Genomic DNA, 20016 nt, shown 5'->3' with positions numbered 1-20016 from the left:
AACTTGATACTAAAAATTGTGCATTTTTTCAGAAATTTACTAGTTCCATAGTCATTTGTCCCAGAGGATGGAAAGATGAAATTAATATCTTAAAAACACCACATACAAAGCAGATTAGAAATATTGATTAATGTTTTACTGCACATTTTCTTTCTCTCTCTTTCTCTCTTGCTTCCATACTTGTAACTTTGCCAAAATAAAATCAGTAAAGTGCATGCATTCATTAAAGGATCAATGTCTAACTGAGCACTGTTAGTTAGTTGGACCTGAGATTTTTTGAGAATCACAGCATTGCAGAAACTCTGACATGAATTACTGGACTTCATAAATCATTCTTGGACAATGAATTTCCATTTTTTATTACACTGGCACCATGCATGCTATTAATGGTAGACTTGAGTCTATAATTCTATTAGGCTTTAAAGAGGCCTTTGATTTTAGAGCCGAAATAGAACTTAAAGCTAACAGCTGACTTCTCATCTACTTCTGGGTTCATTGGATGGTGCTTTTGGTTCTCTAGAAATGAGAGGACCAGAGAAAGAAATGGTAATACTGCATTTAAGAACACTTTGTCACATTCACTGATCTGAAAGTATGATTATTCTTGCTTATGTCAAGATTGATACCTGGTTTAAACTATGGCTCTGATCTTATAATAAGCCCTTGGGTCAGGAGGTAGCTCACAAGGATGCTTTATGAGCCCCATGGAATGCTGACAGGTTGGAAGGTCAGGTGGGGTCATTGCTCTGCCTGTGCATGGGGATGTGGAGTTTGTACACGTGCACCTATGTTGCATGGGTGTATATCATGCAGATTTTATTAAATCTAATGTCCCAGTGGGCAAACATGGATGGTTTGCCCTGTTACAGGGTATATGAGCCCCTGGTGGACATGGAAGACCAATTGAACCTGGAAGATCAACTTGGTAAAACCAGGAGGCACAGAAGCTACTAAGCAGCCTAGAGTTTCTGATTCATATCTGACATTTAAAATGCTTTCAGCTCAGAAGAAGCCAGAGAAACTTACAGGTCTGGAGGAAAGCTACCTCCCTCTTTCCTTTCTTTCCTCCCTTCCTCTTCAGGTGGGTGAAGAAATGTGATCCCTTGAACTGATAGAAAAGAGTATTCCTGTCTGATATGAAGCAGACGAGAAAGTAGCAACTGAAGAAGAGTCTTCCTAGTTTCATCTTTGACAGAAAACGAAAGTATAATTCTGAACTTTATAAATGCCAGGGTTGTGGCATGTATTGCTCTGGGTGGACAAAGACATGACAAAATGATCTGACATCAAACGCTTTTGGAGGGCATAAAAGTGGCACTTGGCCATGCAGATGATGGGCCCCTGTGATGTATGCTGTGACCTAATTTGTCTTTGTTCCAAGCAGTACATCACTACCACTGGATCCAGCAGGCCATCCAAAACAGTGGCAGCCACAAGCACACTTTCTCAGTGTTCCTCTAGTGAGGTAAGCTGTCTCAGATTTTAAGGAGATCTTTGTTGGTCAATACTATTTATTTTGCTTTCCCAAATGTTAAAACAACAATCGACTACGTTCCCCTGATACAATTAATTTCAAATAGTTTATTGTATAAAGAGTAATACAGTGCAATAGCATTCCTAAGGATGGAAGGAACTTTGCTTCTTTACTTATAAAATTATAAATTGTAGCAACTTTTTAATTAAAGCTCAAAAGATTGTGTTAATATTCAAAATTCAAAAGCCTTACCTATTAGAAGTTAGTATTCCCATTATAATTATTACTGAAAAAAGAGTATTCTCTATCAAAGAGAGTATTCTTATTTTCATAATTTTTAGAAATCACAACATTTCTCTTTGATTTTTTAAATTTTAATTGCATTTTGCAAGATCTGGACAACATTTTTTTGTCACTCCAGTGAATTCCTTCCTCTCTTGAAAACTCAATCTTGTGAAAATTTCCTTTTCTTCAAAACATGCCATTGTAATAAAAAGTTGGTTTGAGTCCTCACCTAGCATGGGAGAGTTATTTCCCCACCAGCTGTGTTGTATTTCTGTTCTCTCACTCCCGGTGTAAGAAATTTGAGTGTCTATAGAGGGCGTGCTTCCGCACTGCCGCTGGCTTGGGCTGCTAGTCGTATACGATGGAGTGTTTCTTCAAAAGCTGTCTTGGCACCTTCCCTTTTTAACAGGGACTTACACCCGCTTAAAACCCCATCCAAGGAGGAGCCACATGAGTTCTCTCAGCCCATCAAGCAAAGAACCGGCCCAAGCAGCTTCCAGCCTGAGCATCCCTTATCCATGGTAGCCAAATCCTGTGTTTCTTTTCTGAAGTGGTCTCTGCATAGCAACAGTAGATGGAGGCTTAACACGTAAGTACTTGGGTTTATTTAATTGAAGGGGGTTAATTATGGTGAACTCTTCTACTTGTGAGAAATACTTAGATCTACATGTATTGTACAACATGTTTTTATTTAAAGTTTTCTGCTTGCCATCCATTTTGAGGTGTTCAAAGGCAGGTATTTTCTTCCCTCATCTCAGCTCCATGGCTGGCCTCCTGGAGTGGGAGTAGGGGATGTGGGCTGCCCCCATCTGGTGGGGATATGGAGCTGGAACAAAGCAGTGAGATCCGGTTATCTGCCCAAAAGCGTTTGGGTTTTGTTCTTGTGTGAGCCTTTCATGGCACAGGCCGGACCACTGACTTTCAAAAAGAGCACTGCAACTTCTCAGAGGCAGGGGAGGAGCTACTCTTAAGAAGCTTAAGAAGGTGGAAAGCTGTATCCTTTGGGTAGGTTGGTGGAGAGAAGAGATAAACTGGTGCTTTTCATGAATTTGGAAGGAGGTGGGAAAGGAAGTGGGAGGATTGAGGGTTTTTTTGGTCTTTTTGAATAGAGAGGAAACTTGTATTTGTCTTGTTGAGGAGGTGCAGAGGAAGGAAGGAAGTTAGTGCTTTTTTTTTTTTTTTGATATGTATGAAGAGAACTGTTATGCCCTGTGAGCACTGGTTGGAATGAACATTCATTAAAGTAATGCCTTTCTTGCCCTACAGCCCCAGGTGGTGCTTGTGACTCTGTGTTGTTGCTAACACATATTTGCCTACCATCCCCGGGGCTCAGAATTGCTCAGAGGCAGCAGCAGTGCTGAGACAGATATAGACAGACTGAAAAACAAAATTTTACTGGGCTATTCCATGTTGAAGAGTTCACCAAGCCCTGCATACAGAGATGGTGTGGGATATATCCGGTCATAGGAATTCTCACAGAACATGGAAAATTGACATTCCATGAATCCTGGCAGTCCACGTGGTCAACAAGCTGAGTGCACAGTCCCTCACAACACAGCATGTGTGCAGCTTGGCTGGGTATAGAACTTCATCCAAGAAAAAAAAACAGCAATGCCTGAAATAAACACAAGTTTTCCAGCTTTACAGAAGCCAAGGTTCTGCAGTGGAGGAGAGAGTGCCAGCTACCCACTCTGGAAGAGTAGAGAGTTGACAATGACTGGTATTTTTTCTCTTCAGTGTAGTTGTAAGAACTGCATGCATACATCCTGTGGGAATGTGAATCCTGTCTTTTGTTTCCTGCAATGGGCAAAGACCTATCAATATTTTCAGTGTTGCTGAAGATTATGTGGGGACACAAGCTGTGGAGAATGGTTTTGAAAATCTTGAAAACAGGCTCACCTAGGATTTGCTGAAGCTCATCTGTACTAGATGCCTCCTGAATATGCATGGCTGCCCAGAATGCCAGTTCATGCTGAATGGCAGGTGCTAACTCTGAGACAGGCATCTGGCATGCAGAGAGTTTTTGATTATCTGCTGCTTGTTCCAAATACAGACCATAACATGGTGCCACAGGGAATGTTAGTCTTCAACATGCAAAGCATCCTAAGTTATGAAGTTATTGAAAAAAAAATTTTTATATAAGTCTAGAAGTTCTTGCAAGGTATTGAGATGTGATATCTGGAGTTGGTTTATCCGGCTCAGGCAGGCTCAGGAGAGGCCTGAGATGCTGTCATGATTTCTTGAGCTGTTGCACAAGGAGCAGGTAGAGTGCCAGCCAGCAAGCAAAGCAAAATACCAGGAGGTGGGGCGTGTTTGTAGTGTAGGCTGCACAAAGGTTACGGATGTGTGCTAGGCTTATTCTGAGCAACATACTGTGGTTAGGGCAGACAATTGCTGAGCGTTGTGCATAATGCACGACAGGCAGGGCTGTGGTATGCAGATAAAAACAGCGTGGGATGGATTTTGCACTAAAATATGCTCTGTGAGTGTGAAGAAAGGATGAAACCAGTCTGCTAGGAAAGCCCTAGCTTTGACCTGTGTGCCAAAAGCTAGTCTGCGCCAGATGGCCTGGATGAGAATCACAAAAAAAGGGAGGTTAAATTGGGTTCTCATAAATCCCCGTGAGCTGCCCCTTCATGCCACCGGTAATTTGCTTTTTGTTAGAATTTCTCTGTGGAAGAAATCTTCCTAATTGCACCTATCTTCAGAAGTGGAAAGAAAATGCAAGTTTTGACAGATAATTTCCCCTTACAGGATGTTCCTTCTGAGTATGGTATACCTAAAATTCCACCTGCAGTTTCTCCACGGGCAGTGAGTGCCAGACTTTTCCCCCTTGATGTCCTCTGTCCCTAGTCCTCAGCTCTGAGTAGACACCTGCTAGCTGAAGCTTCAGCCATCAGCTTTACCAAGTATTCACCATCTCTGAGGCATCAAGGGCTGATGCTGTTTGCATGAAGGACTCACACTCCTCATGGGTGTTTGGAGACTTCATTTTTCTACATGTAACCCCACTTTATACATTTTTGCATCTAAATATTTATGTTTTTATCTCAGAGTTTAAAATTTTTTTCCTGTTTTATTCCCTCTGGTATTCTGTACCCACACTCCTTTTAATCAAATAAAACATACCAATTCAGAATGCCCTCAAGACTAATCTTTGCATATTATTTATTGCATGAATAATTTTCTCTAGAATTCTGAATCGTTTTCCTGGATTTGCTGGTTACAGTTTTATTGGTTTAAGACGTAATTATACTCCAGACTGCCATTTGCTCATCAGAATTCATTTATATGAATGCTAGTAGATTAGTACTAGAGTTAGATTAAACTAACCTTACAAAAAATCAGATTTATAAACTCATTCTCCTATTGTGGTGTAAAAAGCATATGTTCTAGAGTATTTACAAGTCGTTCTCAGAACCCTGGCCAAAACCTTCTCTTGACCATACAAATAATCCCTTAGCTTTTCTTAAAAGAAATTCTTGGTTTTTTTTAAAGAATAATTATTGGTTAAAATAATTAAGGTTAATAATCTTACAGGAAATAATAGAAAAAGGTCTAATGACACCCACATGGACATATTTGATGAAGACAAACTTCTGAGAACACTTAAAAGTGAGCTGTCATGTTGATTTTAATATGGAATATGCATTTATTAAGTGAAAATCAGATTTCCATCAGAAGATGTTGTACTGGTAGCAGAAGTAGTTGCTAAAACTCTGCTGCCATAAACATACCTAGTTGGGCACACACTTCTGAGCAAAGTCCATCCACTTAAGTGTTCACAGAAATATCAGAATGATCATTATAGTAAAGGCATGAACAAAAATAGCAGAAAAAATGGTTTTGTTGTATGCCTCTGACCACATTTGTGTATGATCAGTATCATATTTCTGTTGATTGTCAGACTCCCTTTCTCTACCGCAGTGTTGTCAGCCATATGATTCATGAGTCATTCTAGTCCTTTGTATACAGAGCTCATTGAATATTCAGATTCCACAGAGTACAAATTACCAAGTAAATGAACTAATTTTTTTCTCCTGTTTGCTGAGGGGGAAGGGAAGAAACCCAGGCATTCCAAATTAATTCAGTCATTGCAGTGCTGCACCCCTGAGCAGTGCTCCTGGCTTATTGTCCTGAAAACAATAGCTCTGAGAGGTGTAAAATGACCTGTTCTCCCTTATTCTTTTTACTCGTTGTTTTATGTCAGGAAGGTGGGAAAGAGCAGTAGGTATGAAACCCAAGACCAACATTGCTGTTTGCTGAAATAACCTATATGCAGTGAGGGAGGGCAGGTCTAGAATAGACACAAAACCAAGTGGAACTCAGGGAAAGAAAAAAAAGTATCAAGAGAAAAGCAATGATATAATACTAAATCTTCCCTGTTAATGATGCTGAATGTGACAATGAAGAGATTTTCAAAAACAGTTAGCTCTATTTTTAGATGGCCTAGTTAAGTGTTTAATGATGCAGGTAGCCCCACTCTGTGGTTTACAGAAGTCTCTAATTGCCCAATTTCTCCAGGAAAACTATTATGTATTTTGTGTTAATCCATATACGCACACATCGCGGATGTGACGTGTTCCACTGACAGCAATGGATGGTTCTTCTGCAAATGCTCAAAATGTGTAGTCCAAAGCAGTGAAACAGCCCACAACTATATTATGAAGAAGGCTTTTCTCAAAATGAGTGTCATGCTCCCACATAGGCTGGATGAAGTCACTTTCTTGCACTCCATAGCAAAGCATAAGTTCCTACTTTCCCACAGTACTGTGAGTGGGTGTTTACTGAGGCAGCAGAGAGGAGAAGGAAGAGGTACAAGGAAATATACACAGAGGGGGGCAAAAAAGGTTGTATATGAGATAAACCAGAGCATATTTGCAACTGTTGTTTTGTCAGCCAGAAGTACAGTTCCTTCTACAGCCTCAAGCAGGAAACAGGAGGGAAAAAGAAAACCTGTAAAAGCTGTATTCTTTTACACAGGAGATACTAGTTAAAGAACAGTACCAAAACATTTTTACTATGTTAATTGGTTAATTAAAATAATTGTAGTTGACAGCATCCCTTTAATTGCATGACCCTTTGTAGGTGTGTATTTTATTATTCTTTGTTTTGTTTCCTATGGGAACAGACTTAGGCAATTGTTTAAAGTGTCAGTTGGACTTCTCTTCACAGAGAAGAATTTGAAAGTTGCTCAGCTGAATGGGAAAGAAAATAGAAGCTTCGAGTTTAATTATATTTTTTTAAAGTTTCTACAAAATCAATGAAAGAAAGACAAATTGATTTAAAGTACTCGGGCATGTTGTACTCGAGCAAGTCATGATGAGCTGGCTTATCTAACAGCCCATCACTACGGGCTGCGAAGGTCCTGCTCTCCCTTCCTTTTCTGTCTTTAAGCTGCATCTTGTGTCCTCTCATGTTTTGCCAGCTCTTGGCATCCTATGGAATGCCTCCATGACCACATCTGGTTGAGCCCGAAATTCAGTGGCAGCCTAGGCCAATCTGACTGCTGTCTACAGTCCTACTCTCTGCTCCTTTCTTTTATATGTATTCAAATTTATATCATAGATATTTTTTAAAGAGGAAAGCTCTTTCCTCTTTCACTTCCCTTTCCCTGGGCAATGTATTCCTGCCCCTCCCTTGTTGCAGTCTTTTGTCACGTCCTTTGCCAAGTCATTTCAGCATGATAAAGCAGCAGAAAATTAACTTGCTGAAAAAGAAAAAAGTGAATAGTTTTTTATTTCTACTGATATTCTTGTACCAAGACAGCTCTGCAAAACATCCAATAAGGTGTGGTGAGACTGCAAGGGAGAGGGTGGAAGGATCTGAGGAGAGGACAGGGCAACTGCCACCCTTCACTGCTAGTTCAGGTGCAAGGAAATGTGGAGCGAGAGAGGCCTCCCTCCCTTGGTGCTGGTGAGCTTCGAGCTCTGCTTAGCCCTCACCCATCTTAAGTCACTTCACTTTTGGTCATGTGGTGGCAGCCAGCTGGCCCCTGGTCAGCCTGAGTGCAGGCTCCCATTAGCCACAGTACGTGGTGCTGGTGTCAGGTGGGGAGCGTCAGGAGGGAGGAGCCGGGGGCACAGTGAGGCGGGTGTGATGGGGAGAGGAAATCCAGCTTGCTTCATCCACTGCTCACACTGAGACTTGTCTTGATGTTAGTTGTGCAGAACGCAGAGAATGAGGCCCTGCTCAACAGTAGGGAGTTTTGCCATGAAAACACCTAAAAACTGAAAAGCAGTTGTGTGGTAAAGAGTACAAATAGGTATGACCCATTTGTTTATTCAATTTAATTCAATTTGTTTATTCATCATTTGTTTATTGCTCTGAAGTGCTAAGTTCATTTCCCATGCGTATTCCTAAAAAAAAAAAAAAAAAAAGTGGTTTTAAAGAGGAAGTCCACTGAAGGAAAACAGCTGGCTTGGTGAAGTGGGATTAGGGTATTAGAATTTTCTGTATAGTACTGGCTGATTAAATGATGCTGTTCTGCTTTAAGCAATGATCAATACAAGGCTCTTCATGGGGAAGCAAAGCATCAAACAAACTGTAATTCACTCCACCCTTTGTGCAGTGAACTCTACTAATCCATGATGGAAGACTAAGGAAAATTATTTCTTGGCTCCAGTGAGGGAACTTTCAATGTGACTGGTAAAACTGGAAAATTTGGGGGTTTTCCTCATGTAAGTGTACTTTCTTGGCCCTTTCTTTTGGCTGCCTCATATTCTGTGTAAGCTTCCCAGAATGAAAGACTTTTTTCTTTCCTTCAGTCAATTTAGAGCAAGACAAAATGTTCAATAGGCTTAAAATAGCACATTGATAACTTCATACAATGCTCATCTTTATTTTTTTCAGTTGAAATTTTAAGATTTTGATGCAGTTTCCCTTCATCTTTGGAAACAGTCACTGATCAAGGAAGCATGGCCAGTTCCAAAAACTTCTGGATTTTAATTGCATTTTAAGGAGAACTGTCAATTTATTCTGCTGGAATAAATTAGAATATCCATAAATTCTGATTTCTATCCAAAGCAATGGAGTTATATGGTAGGAGGCCAAAGTTAGAAGTTGAAAAACTACCAAAATATTCCAGACTTTATATGATTAGGCAATTTCAGATTTTTAAATTACAAACAGCTGTGTTTCTAATGCTTCAAAACAGAAAAATAAAAGCCACCCTGATCAAGAGATATGGTTTCAACATGCAGTGGATAAATGTAAATACAAAATTGATTCTGGTCTCCAGAACTTGCCATGAAAAAGCTTTCTGACCTCATCTTGCCTTCTAAACTCCCCCACTGCAGAGAAGTAATATATGTTACACTTTGTTCAAAGGCTGTACAATAAATGACTAGTCACCTTGGTCTTTCAAAAGCAAGACTTTAGAGACACTTAAAAGCTTTTTGGACCTGCTTAAGTTGATCACATTGCTGTAGTAAAAAACCCTATTTTTTTATTCTTTAGAGAGTGATTCTGATGTGCATTCTCACTCTCTGTTCCTGCCAACTCCTATGTAATACTTCTAGTTTGCACAAAACCTTTTTTAAGGAAATTAAGTATTTTCACAAAATGAATAGCTGGTAAGGCTCTAAAATTATGGCAGGGAGAGGCAACTTCTGAAAAACAGCACAGAAAAAGGAGAAAAATATTTGGTCAGAAAAACAGGTATATTGTAGAAAACTCTTAGGATTATGTGCTTTTAACATTGTAAACTGGCATGTACGATGTACTGTAGCATTCAGCAAGTATGGAATGGGCAAGACACTGTCAGTGTCTTGCATGGCAATGGTATTATTGCTACTTTGTTTGAACTTTTTTCATTTATTTTTCAAAATTAATGGTGAAAGATATGTAAAATGTGCCTAGAAAATGTGTCCACAGCAGTGCCTAACTTACTTTCCATCTGTAAGAATAGCAGGACTTTCAGTTCAATATTTGACACTTCAAGTATTTTAGGTATTTGTTTATATAATCCCACTTTTTTGATTGGAAGCAAAAAGCAATTTGGCAGCGTTGGATATATGGTGTACAGAGATCTTATGTCCAAAATGCTACAGTTTGCTAGTTTGTGGTTTTTTAATCATTTAAATACTTTTCCTGATACTGCTTCCAACACATTCAAGCAGATTCTGCCATGAAGCACGGTACCAGATGTTCTAAATATGTAAGGTGACGTGTCATCAGAGCAAATCAGCTTCCCTGTTGTTTTAAGACTTGCCCTTTAGACACCTCCACACTGTAGACAGGGTAAGAGACAATAATTTCCAGCAGCAACAGCTTTTTCATTAGCACTTGCCTAACAGAAAGATAGTCTGTCTTGGTTTCTTTTAAGCCAGGTAACATTGCTGCATCATATTCATCTTTTGCATGAGATCAACCTGAGTCAAAACAAAGAAATCAGAAGAATACATACTGCAACACAGGATCCTAGAAAGTTTTATGGAGGGAGAATATTTGTCATACCTACTGTAAGATTTCAACTCTTTAGTGCCTCAAACCAATTTTCATTAATGTGAATAAACAATAATAAATGCTTTCAGGAATAATGTTGAATCATGTGAAATATTACTATATTTAGTGCTTTTTGTAGGGGAGTTTTCAAATTGTTTTCAAAAAAACTTCAAAGAGGTATTGACATAAAAGATATGATTAATACTTTTAATTCCAGTGCAATACTAATACTGATTAGGGACTAAAACAGGCTATCAGGTGAAAAGTACAATGTGTAGGACTGGATGATCCTGTTAGAATCAAAGTAGATTCACTATTGAAAATAAAAGTGTGTTTGTTCTCTGAATTTGACTTTTAGAATTATTTTTCCCAGCACTCCTCAAATTGCTGTATGTATTTCTCTCAGTTAATATGCCTGAGGTTCACTTCTCAACTATAATGTCTTAAAACCCAAGGGAAGGACTGTGGCATGAGACAGCAGCTTGAACGAGGTGCTGGTATTGTTTACAAGTGTTTTGCTTTTGAAGAGTGTTTCTGAAATTAGCCTGAGTGCTACCTGTGAAGATAAGCCAACAATGACATTTTTGCATAAACCATTTGCTCTATTTGTGAATGTCTAAAATATTCTGTAATCTCAGGAGAGAACAGTGCCATTTGACATGATACAGTCATTAATATTGTCAAAGCACTGAAGATAGAGCTCCAGCAATATGCTAATAAAAACCCAATGAAGACTAAAAATGCTTGTCAGTGAACCAAAAAAATTCTGTCAGCAGCGTTCTGAATACATAGATACTGTATTCATTAAGAAAGAAAGAAAAGTGATTAGCTGTTTATAAAGACCATTTCAAAGAATAAAAAATGCTGTGATATCTAAGTTATGAGATTGCAGGCAAACTGTTGACAACAGGCACTACAAGAGGAGGAGGAGATGGGAAGGAATAATGCAGCAGCATCTATTACAGGTGTGGAAAAACGATGCCAATGCATTTTCATGAGAGATGATATCAGAAACTATTTTTACATCCTGCTGCCAAAGCACTACTTCTTTACACCTTGCAGAGGGAGACACCCCTCCATATTTTTCCCATGTGTCATTAACATTGCCAGAATTATTTCTTTGTATCAATAAAATTGGTTGTAGAATCACCAAGAGAGTGTCTACCAGGCTACCCTGTGTAATTTAGCTACCAAAGTAATTAATTTCCTCCAAGGAAAGGGAAGTTACCCAGTGCTGGTCAGTCGGTCCCTTTGTATCAGGATCACTGTTTATGGATAAAGAATTAGCTTATTGTATTAAAGGGATAAATACTTCATCTCAAAATTAAAAATGAAATTATGAAAACAGAAAACACATTGCCTGAGAACTCAGCTGCAGCCTCACGTGGTTTTGCTGTCTCTCCTAGGACAGCATTCAGCTATGAGAGATGCAGGCGGATTGTAATCAACTTTTTTTCTCAACTTTAGTAAAAAGTTTTTCCGTGTGCTTTTGGCTTTTCTGAACAGTGTTGATTCCTACCACATGTCCCAAACTAGTCCATTCTCTATAGCTTACACAGCTCTGCTAGTACATTGCAAAACTTCGAAAGATGAATCAAAATGAATCTTTTTAGCACTGTTTATGCCTGCTTATCCCTAGCAGATCATAAAATTATAGAATCATTTCGTTTGGAAAAGACCTTTAGGATCATTGTGTTCAACTGTAAACCTGGCACTGCCACATCCACCATGTCCCTAAGCACCACATCTACAGTCTTTTAAATACCTGCAGAGATGCTGATTCCAGCACTTCCCTGGGCAGCCTGTTCCAATGCTTGGCAATACTTCTAGTGTATAAATTTTTCCTAATATCCAATCTAAACCTTCCCTGGCACAACTCGAGGCCATTTCCTTTTGTCCTGTTGCTTGTTACTTAGGAGAAGAGAACAACCCCCACGTGGCTACAACCTCCTTTCAGGTAGTTATAGAGAGCAGCTCACTCCCCAAGTCACCTTTTTTTCCAGGCTAAACAATCCTTGCCACTTCAATTGCACATCATAAGGTGCTCCAGACCCATCACCAGCTTCATAGCTCTTCTTTGCATGCATATGGAGAACATACTAGGCAGAAATAACAGCAAGCAGCTTTGAGAGTGGTTCTGCCTTAACTGTGGGAAGCCTCCCTGGGTTTTCCCTGCCACCAGTGCCAGTGTGAGAAGGGCTTGGTGAAGGATTGCATTCATGGAAAGTGTGTCCTTCATGGCTCATATCTTTCTGGGATGTGTAGTACTTTCTGGGATGTGAAGTCAGGACACAGTGAGGGTCTGTACAAACATGTCAGCATTGGTGGACAAGCCTTGTACTTCCAGCAGTGTGCCCATGTGGAAAAGAAGGCCAGTGGCCTGTATCAGGAGTAGTGTGGCCAGCAGGACCAGGGAAGTAATTCTTCCCCTGTACTTGGCACTGGTGAGGCTGCACCTTGAGTTCTGTGTCCAGTTCTGGGCCCCTCAGTTTAGGAAGGATGTTGAGACTCTGGAGCGCGTGTGGATAAGGGCAATAAGGCTGTGAAGGGTCTGGAACACAAGTCCTATGAGAAGTGGCTGAGGGAGCTGGGGTTGTTTAGCCTGGAGAACAGGAGGCTCAGGGGAGACCTTATCACCCTCTACAACAACCTGAAAGGAGGTTCTAGCCAGGTGGGGGCTGGTCTCTTCTCTCAGGCAAGCAGCAACAAGGCAAGAGGACACAGTCTTAAGCTGCCCCCAGGGGATATTTAGGGTAAACATTCGGAAGAAGTTCATAACAGAAGGGGTAATTGAACATAGGAATGGACTGCCTAAGGACGTGGTGGAGTCACCATCCCTAGAACTGTTTTTAGGAAAAGACTGGATGTGGCACTTTGTGCCATGATCTAGTTGACAAGACGGTGTTACATCACAGGTTGGACACGATGATCTCAAAGGTCTTTTCCAACCTAGCTGACTCTGTGATTCCAGCAGCATCATGGAGCCTGTGGATGCTGCCGGTGGAGCAGTGAAGCACTGGCCTGCAGGAGGAGGGACGGCCGCGCGCTGGCCCAGCAGCGGTGCAGTCGAGCACTTCGGGCAGGTGGGACAGGAACCACCTCTCGTTATGCCAGGTGACCCGCAACGCGGGGGGGCTGCGCGGCTCCCGACGGAACGCGGTTCCAGCGCCGGCCCTCCGGCCTGACTGGAAGACAAGTCCGGACATAGGTCCCCGCCGCGGGGGAGGGCACGTGGGGCTGCCGGGGAAAAGCGGGGCCGTGCATGGGGCGACGGATGCGGGGCACGGCCAGGCCGGGCCGGCCCGCGCGGAGTCTCCGCCCACCGAGAGCCGCCGGGGCAGCCCGGCCCCGCCCTGCCCCGCCAGGACGGCTCGGAAGGCATGCTGGGGCTTGTAGTCCCGCGCGACGCCGTCCCGCCTCTGGCTGCGAAACTACAACTGAGGGAAACTACAACTCCCGGCGGGTGGAGGGGCGTGTCTCGAGTGCCGCGTCCGAGTCCGCACGGGGCGGGGGCTGGTCCCGCTAGGTCGGGCCCCGCGGGTGGGGCTTCCCCGTGCCCATCGTTGGCTGGCGGGACTCGCCCGCCCGCGGCCCGGCAGCGAGAGCGGGGCAGGACGCGGCCACCGGCCGGGGCTGGCGGCATACACCGCTCGCGGCTCAGCGGAGCGTGCGTCGGGGTCGGCGAGGGCTGAGCGGGAGACGGCGGCAGCGGGAGCGGGGCTCCAGCGTGGACACCCGCTGCCCGGCTCGCTACCCTGCGCCTTCAGCCCGGCCGGCGGGCGGCTACCTGCGGGGAGGTAGCCATGGAGAAGAGTTAGTGCAGTCACCGCGCTCCAGTGGCCGAGGAGAGGGCCGGGCCGGGCCGGCTGGTTGCGTGGACCTGCTGCCCTGTCGCCGAGAAGCGGCTGAGTGACCGGCCGAGGGCGGCGGAGGGTGCGCGCCTGTGTGGTCCCGTCCCCCGCCGGCTCCTCCCGCGGGCGGGCGGGCGGCCGGCGCTGCGGTGGTTACCGCCTCCCCCTGAAAATGAAGAGGTGGTGGCAGCTGCTGCTTCGGGGTCTGGCTGCCGGGGGGAAACCTGGATAGAGGCTCCTAAAGAAGGGTGAAGAGAAAGTCGCCGCTCTCTGGTTCGCGAAGGGGGAAGCCGGGCGTTTTTCTCACCTTGCTGCGGGGCCAGAGCACAGCGAAGCCAGGGACGCCGGCGGGGAGCCGCTCCTGTGCGCCGGAGGAGGGGGCTGGATGCGGGGGGGGACCCGGCACCGCCGCGGGCCGTGGGCGAGAGCTTGCGGCGGGGCGGGGTGCGGGCGGCCGCGGCGGCGCTGAGCCGGGCGGCGAGGATGGTGCGGGGAGGGAGAAGTCCTGGCAGAGATCTAGCGGCGGCCAAGCCTGCCTCTCCCCTGCCTCCCAACCTCCCTCCCGCGGGGCCGAGGCGCTGGGGAGCATGAGGCGGCGGCGGGGACCTGTTGTGTAGGGGGAGGCACGGGTTGAGCGGCGCGGCGGGCAGGGAGGATGAGGAGGACCTGCTCCCGAGGCGCTGGTGTCTGTCGGCCACCGGCCGTGCCCCGGGCTGCCACGGGCTCGGGAGAATCCCTTCCTGTGGAGTGGTGACAGGGGAGCTCTGCGCCCCTAGGTCTGCGCGGAGCGGCGGCCGCTTCCCGCTGGACTGCGGCTTCAGGAAGAGGAGAGCTTGAAGTGTTCTTCGGAAGCTGGAGTTGCAGCCTGGTTCCTTACTTGCCTTTTTTTTTCTTTTTTTTTCTTTTTTTCTTTTTTTTCCCTCCCCTCCCCCTTAATGATTTGTTTCGCGTGTCTCTCGAGGGAACGTCTTAGGAATGGTCATTTTTAGCAGTGGAATCTGCTGCGCAAAGGAGGATTATAACAAATCTCTATGAATGATAGACTCGATTGCTAAACTTTGCCTTGACCAACCTTCTGACCCTCGGAGAAAACTCTCAGGGCGTGCGTGGGAAGGAAAAAACCTTCCCATTTGAAAATAAACTTGATAAAAAAAGACTGATTCTTTTTTTTTTTTTTTTTTTGAGAGCCTAACTGATTTATAATTACTTTTTTTTTTTCTTTTTGTCCTGTTTTGTGATAAGTTGTTTTTAAAAGGATTGTCTACGTGGTTGTTTTGTAACTGGTGGAGGAAGGAAGGATCCCTCTCAAGCGTTTCTGATATGACAGCTTTGGTTTCTGAAGAGTTAAGTGATGTTTGCATGATACACCTATTGCTAGTCTGGTAGCAGACTTTTCATCATTTTATTTGCTTTTTTTATTAACTGGGGCTGGTGGAGAGGGCTCTCTTGGTCAGAAGAATATTTGCACATATATATTTGTATATATTTTTGGTGGGGTTCTCCCCACGTTTTACTCTTTCTTGATGACTCCTGGAGGTGGTAGTGGGCCCATGAAAGACTGTGAATACAGTCAGATCAGCACACACAGCTCTTCGTCTCCCATGGAGTCTCCCCATAAGAAAAAGAAATCAGTTCCCAAGAGAAAATGGGAGGTTTTTCCTGGAAGAAACAAATTCTTCTGCAATGGGAGGATCATGATGGCTCGACAGACTGGAGTCTTCTACCTGACTCTTGTTCTCATCTTGGTCACCAGTGGACTCTTCTTTGCATTTGAGTAAGTGGCTTTAAAGTCTTTGTATATTCCTTCTCCTCCTCTAGTTACTTATTTTCTGCCTGAAAGCAAAATTAACATTTTTTATTTAGGCGAGAATGCTGACTGAATTCTGCTAATACTGGTTTATATAATTGAAAATAGGATCTGATAAGATGCTGAGGGGTGCACAATACAGTTTGGGTTATCATACTCTGTGGAAAACTAATGAGGATTAAGGTTGAAGAGCTTTTGTACCGCAGGTTTCCAGCTCTTGCTGGTGGTGTTGCAAGAGGAGTGTAAAACAGCAGGTTTGGGATGACTAGGAAATGGTGAAGCTCCTTGTCTGTCAATTACTCTGAGAGTCAAAACTGGCACATGCAAAAATACTGATCCTCTGTCACCGAACTGAATGCAAGAAAAGCAATACTTTTCATTCGTTTAGGAATCACATGTTGTTTTTTTTTTCCCCTCTTGAAATCATTTAATAGCTTGTAGATGGGAATTCGAAATGAGAAGAAAAAAAATAAGAGCTGTACAGTTTTGCATGTACGTAGCTTTCCACCACTAGGTAACAGCGTTACTTTCTCTTTGTGATGGTAACTTATATGTGAGTTCAATCTTAGTTTAAGCTCTATTTGCTTTGGAGGTTTGAACTCTCTATTTTCTAAGCCAGCTTCTGGTGTCCCTCTAGGGCTTTTTTTTCTCTGTTGCTCTGGAGTCCTTTTCATCTATATAAAGTGAACACACAGCGACAGCAAATCAAATATCCTGATTTTTGCTCTTATGTTGTAGTAGTTAAATTAACTACACATGGCAGTAAAGAATTAGGCACTTGATATGAGCAACATACTGTGGCTTTTATTTACTTATTTTTATTTAGGAACCAAGTACAAAGAAGTTTACACTGCTAAAACACTTCCTATAAAAATAATTGAGTTGTCTTAAAGGTTTAGTGCTACTTTACCTGCTTTAAATTATTGTACTTGTGGCAGGATAATATGTTCGAGTTACTTTTTTCTGCAAGAAGAACTATTATTTATAACTAAGCTTCAGTGCTGCCTCCAGAAATTGTTTGTTTTGCTAAGCAGTACAGTTGAAAAACAAAGGTCATTTGTTACTTAGTGTCTTCAAGCAAGAAGATAAGGACATTAACAAACTCTAAATTGTACCTGTTAAATGCAGATCATCTTAACAATAGAAGTAGCAGTAAAGAAGGTAAAAATGCTCAGTAGGTAACCAGTGGCTAAATGTATATGTGAGTTCAGCAGATGAATTGTCATTAGTGGGCTCCGGACTACTTTAGAGGGATTTATTAAATGTAAATCTTCTGCAGACATTATGAAGCTGCTTGAATATCATTTGAGTAGTTGAAATAACACAGTCAGTGATGGTATCCACACTGCAAGTGTGTTTACTTTCCTGGTTTTAAAGGGGTATTAAAGGTGTAATCTGATAGTATTGCATCAGGACTGGGTGCTACTCTATTCTGTTTGCCATGATTAAGCTTTTTTTCTATGTGGGCTGACACTTCTGTATGTGTGCAGTCTCATCACCTTCAGCACAGCCTCTGAAGCCTGCTGGACTTCCTGCAGATACTAGAATGTAAATGTAGGATTGAAAGTACAATGTCTTATAATCAGGATTGTAAAACTGATTTATTAAGCCACCATTTGCAATTTATTTATATGTTTTAACATTTTGATCTTTCAGAGATAGATTTTCTTTGCAGCTGCATGATTCAGAGCTGCTAGAGCAGGATATGCTGCTAGCTGTTCATTCCCTTCTGATTTCATCACTACTGTGAACTACCTACATGCTCTACCAGAGTTGAATTCTGCAACTTCCATCATGCCTTTGAGAATATTTGCAGTGTAACCATATGTGATTGACGAGATTTTTAGTCAAGCATCTTCATATATAGTTGGTGCTTATTCTAACTGGCAGTCTTGAAGCAGGGAGGATTCTTGGGCTTTATATAATATAACCATAAATTCTCTGTGTGTGTACTGGTCCTGAGTCATTCTTGTATCACTTTCACTCTCCTGAGGAAAATCAAAGTAGAGGGTGGCAATGGTATTTCATTTTTATAATGATAAGGTAGATTTTGGTCTTTAGAAAGCACTTGCATTGAAAAATTATTACTCATCCTCTGAAGGCTAATTAAAACCCAAATCTAAAGACTGTAAGAATGGTGTTGAGTATGTTTGTGATGTTTAAACTGCAGAGGATTGTCAGTGTTAGAAAAAGAGGGGAGTCTCTTATTGAAGAGTGTTGCTTTCAAGCATTTTCTAGCTGTGTCTATTCCTAGTAGTGTGAAGTTACTATTTATTGATCACTGATGACATCCTGGGTGTTAAGTGTCACTGCCATTATTGGCTGGATATGGTTATGGCGTTCCTCATTAACCAGCCACTTATTGAATATGACAGAAATGTCTTTCAGTCCTTCATGTACCTGTGGAGCAAAGTGGTTTTTAAATGAACATGTGCCATGTGTGTCTGAAATGTAAGGTCAAACTGCCATTGAAGAGGAAGGTACCCTGTATGTTCTTGGAAATGTTTGTTCTTTTTTGCTACAGTGGAAATAAATTATTTTGTTCCCTTTGGTTTTGGAAAGTTGAAAATAGGTACTCATGATTCAGCTCATTCCCTGGTTACAGGCAGGGATGGGGGGAAGTAGGAAAGAGATTACTTTGACAGCTAATTCCTTGGAAAGCAGCATGCTAACATAAACAGTTGTCCTTCACTTCGTTTGTTCCTTCAGTGTGATTTCCCTCCCTTCCTTCTATTTTACTCTTGACATCCATACATCCAGAGCTGTATCTCCTGTGCTTTGGAATACTCTGCAGGGAAGAAATACGTTTCTCTGAGTCAACAAATCCTACGTCTCCAAAAGCAAACCTATGTCATACATCTTGACCTGTATAGCTTTTGACATTAAGTGATGCCTTTGTAATTTCTGTTTCTTCATATTTATGCTTTTGTGCCTTTTTTCTGCCTACTTTCTCCAGCTCCTGCTTTCAGCTGGTTTTATTCCTTTCTCTCTGTTGACTTTTATCTCTCATATACTCAAAGTGCATCACCACTTCTTCCTTTTATCATTTCACTGTTCTTTTTCATTTTCAAAGAGATAAGCCGGAATTTGCTTAAAAGAAAAACAACAAACCATGAGCTTTCAAGCAGGTAAAATATTTATAAGTCCTGCTTCCTTCCCCTTGCAAAGGAAGAGAATGCAAATAACAAGCAGTTTTATTTGTGTAACTTGTTTATTAAATGTAAAATGAACAATTGCGAGCACTTTTGGGTCCTAAGAGGGATGCTGTGCTGAGTTGTTCCTAAAAATTATGCCTATTTTAAATTGCTCAAGGTGGGACACCACAAATTACTGAATTTGTCTTTAAAATTTGGGTATGTTATTTTACGTTGAAACTTTTTCCTAACTCTAACCTTGAGTTATTTAGCTGTTTTTTCTTTCTTCTTGTAAATTTGGCCTTGTGTTGCATTTTGGTTTTTTCCTTTGCCTTGCACCAGTACCAGACATATATTTTTTAAAACTATTTAGCACTCATTTATCAAGGTAGATGCATGTAAGGCTTAGAAAACAAATTCCTCTCCCCAGAGCAAAGATAGCATCTGTAACTGAAGGGCAGATCTGTTGCTGTACGTAGCCAGTTCAACCACTGTATTTACATGTATGTAAAGTCCTTTTTTTGTGCAATAGAGGCAGAACTAACATACTTCATACTTACTGCATTTAGTTAGGTATACATATTCAAAAGAAATAAGAGCTCTTTATGTTTCTGGTCATTTGGGGTACTGTTTCTGTAGGTTACAGGAAAGCAAAATGGAGGCTGAATGACATATTTAGCGCAGTAGGATTTGTGAAACAAACATATTGTTGTTAAATAGCAAATCTCGTGTGGATGCACAAGATCAGGAGTTCCAGAGCAGTGGCAGATGACCTTTGCTATGTTGCTACTGTGAGTTCATGCTGCCTCTGAGCGCTCCCTTTCCTCTTGGGCCTTGCTGGGCAGGTAGCAGGAAGGAACATGTCTGCACCTGAGCTGCTTCAGCTCAGGCAGGCAAATTAAACTTCCCATAAAACGTGGGTTTAAGTGAAGAGGCCGACTGAACTGAATTGACTCAGGCACAGTCATGTTTTCTTCTGTCAACTTACTTGCAGGGTGAGTGGCTCTGGAAGAAGGTTGA

General features: G+C 42.4%; 1 protein-coding gene and 1 long non-coding RNA gene across 7 annotated transcripts in view; both read left to right on the top strand.

The window, feature by feature from the left end:
- Positions 1 to 488: 488 nt before the first annotated feature.
- Positions 489 to 5549, top strand: LOC109144663. Its single transcript, XR_002045549.3, has 3 exons — positions 489 to 1465; positions 2169 to 2348; positions 3026 to 5549. It is a non-coding gene; the product is annotated as an uncharacterized LOC109144663 (long non-coding RNA).
- Positions 5550 to 13747: 8198 nt separating this feature from the next.
- ZDHHC14 (zinc finger DHHC-type palmitoyltransferase 14) overlaps positions 13748 to 20016 on the top strand; it is a 96319-nt gene continuing 90050 nt past the window's right edge. For 2 of the 6 annotated variants that reach the window (XM_010400287.4, XM_010400279.4), the window contains exon 1: positions 14497 to 15829. In XM_010400287.4, the coding sequence (XP_010398589.2) occupies positions 15579 to 15829 (251 nt within the window). In that variant the 5' untranslated portion in view covers positions 14497 to 15578. Of the gene's footprint in view, positions 14329 to 14496; positions 15830 to 20016 lie in introns of those variants that run through there. The other 4 variants (XM_010400292.4, XM_010400260.4, XM_039568636.1 and 1 more) reach the window with 3 other exon arrangements.

The sequence above is a fragment of the Corvus cornix genome, chromosome 3 (genome assembly GCF_000738735.6).
Source record: "Corvus cornix cornix isolate S_Up_H32 chromosome 3, ASM73873v5, whole genome shotgun sequence".
NCBI lineage: Eukaryota > Metazoa > Chordata > Aves > Passeriformes > Corvidae > Corvus > Corvus cornix.
Note: the sequence above shows the minus strand (reverse complement) of the source record. Positions and strands in the feature narration are given on the sequence as shown.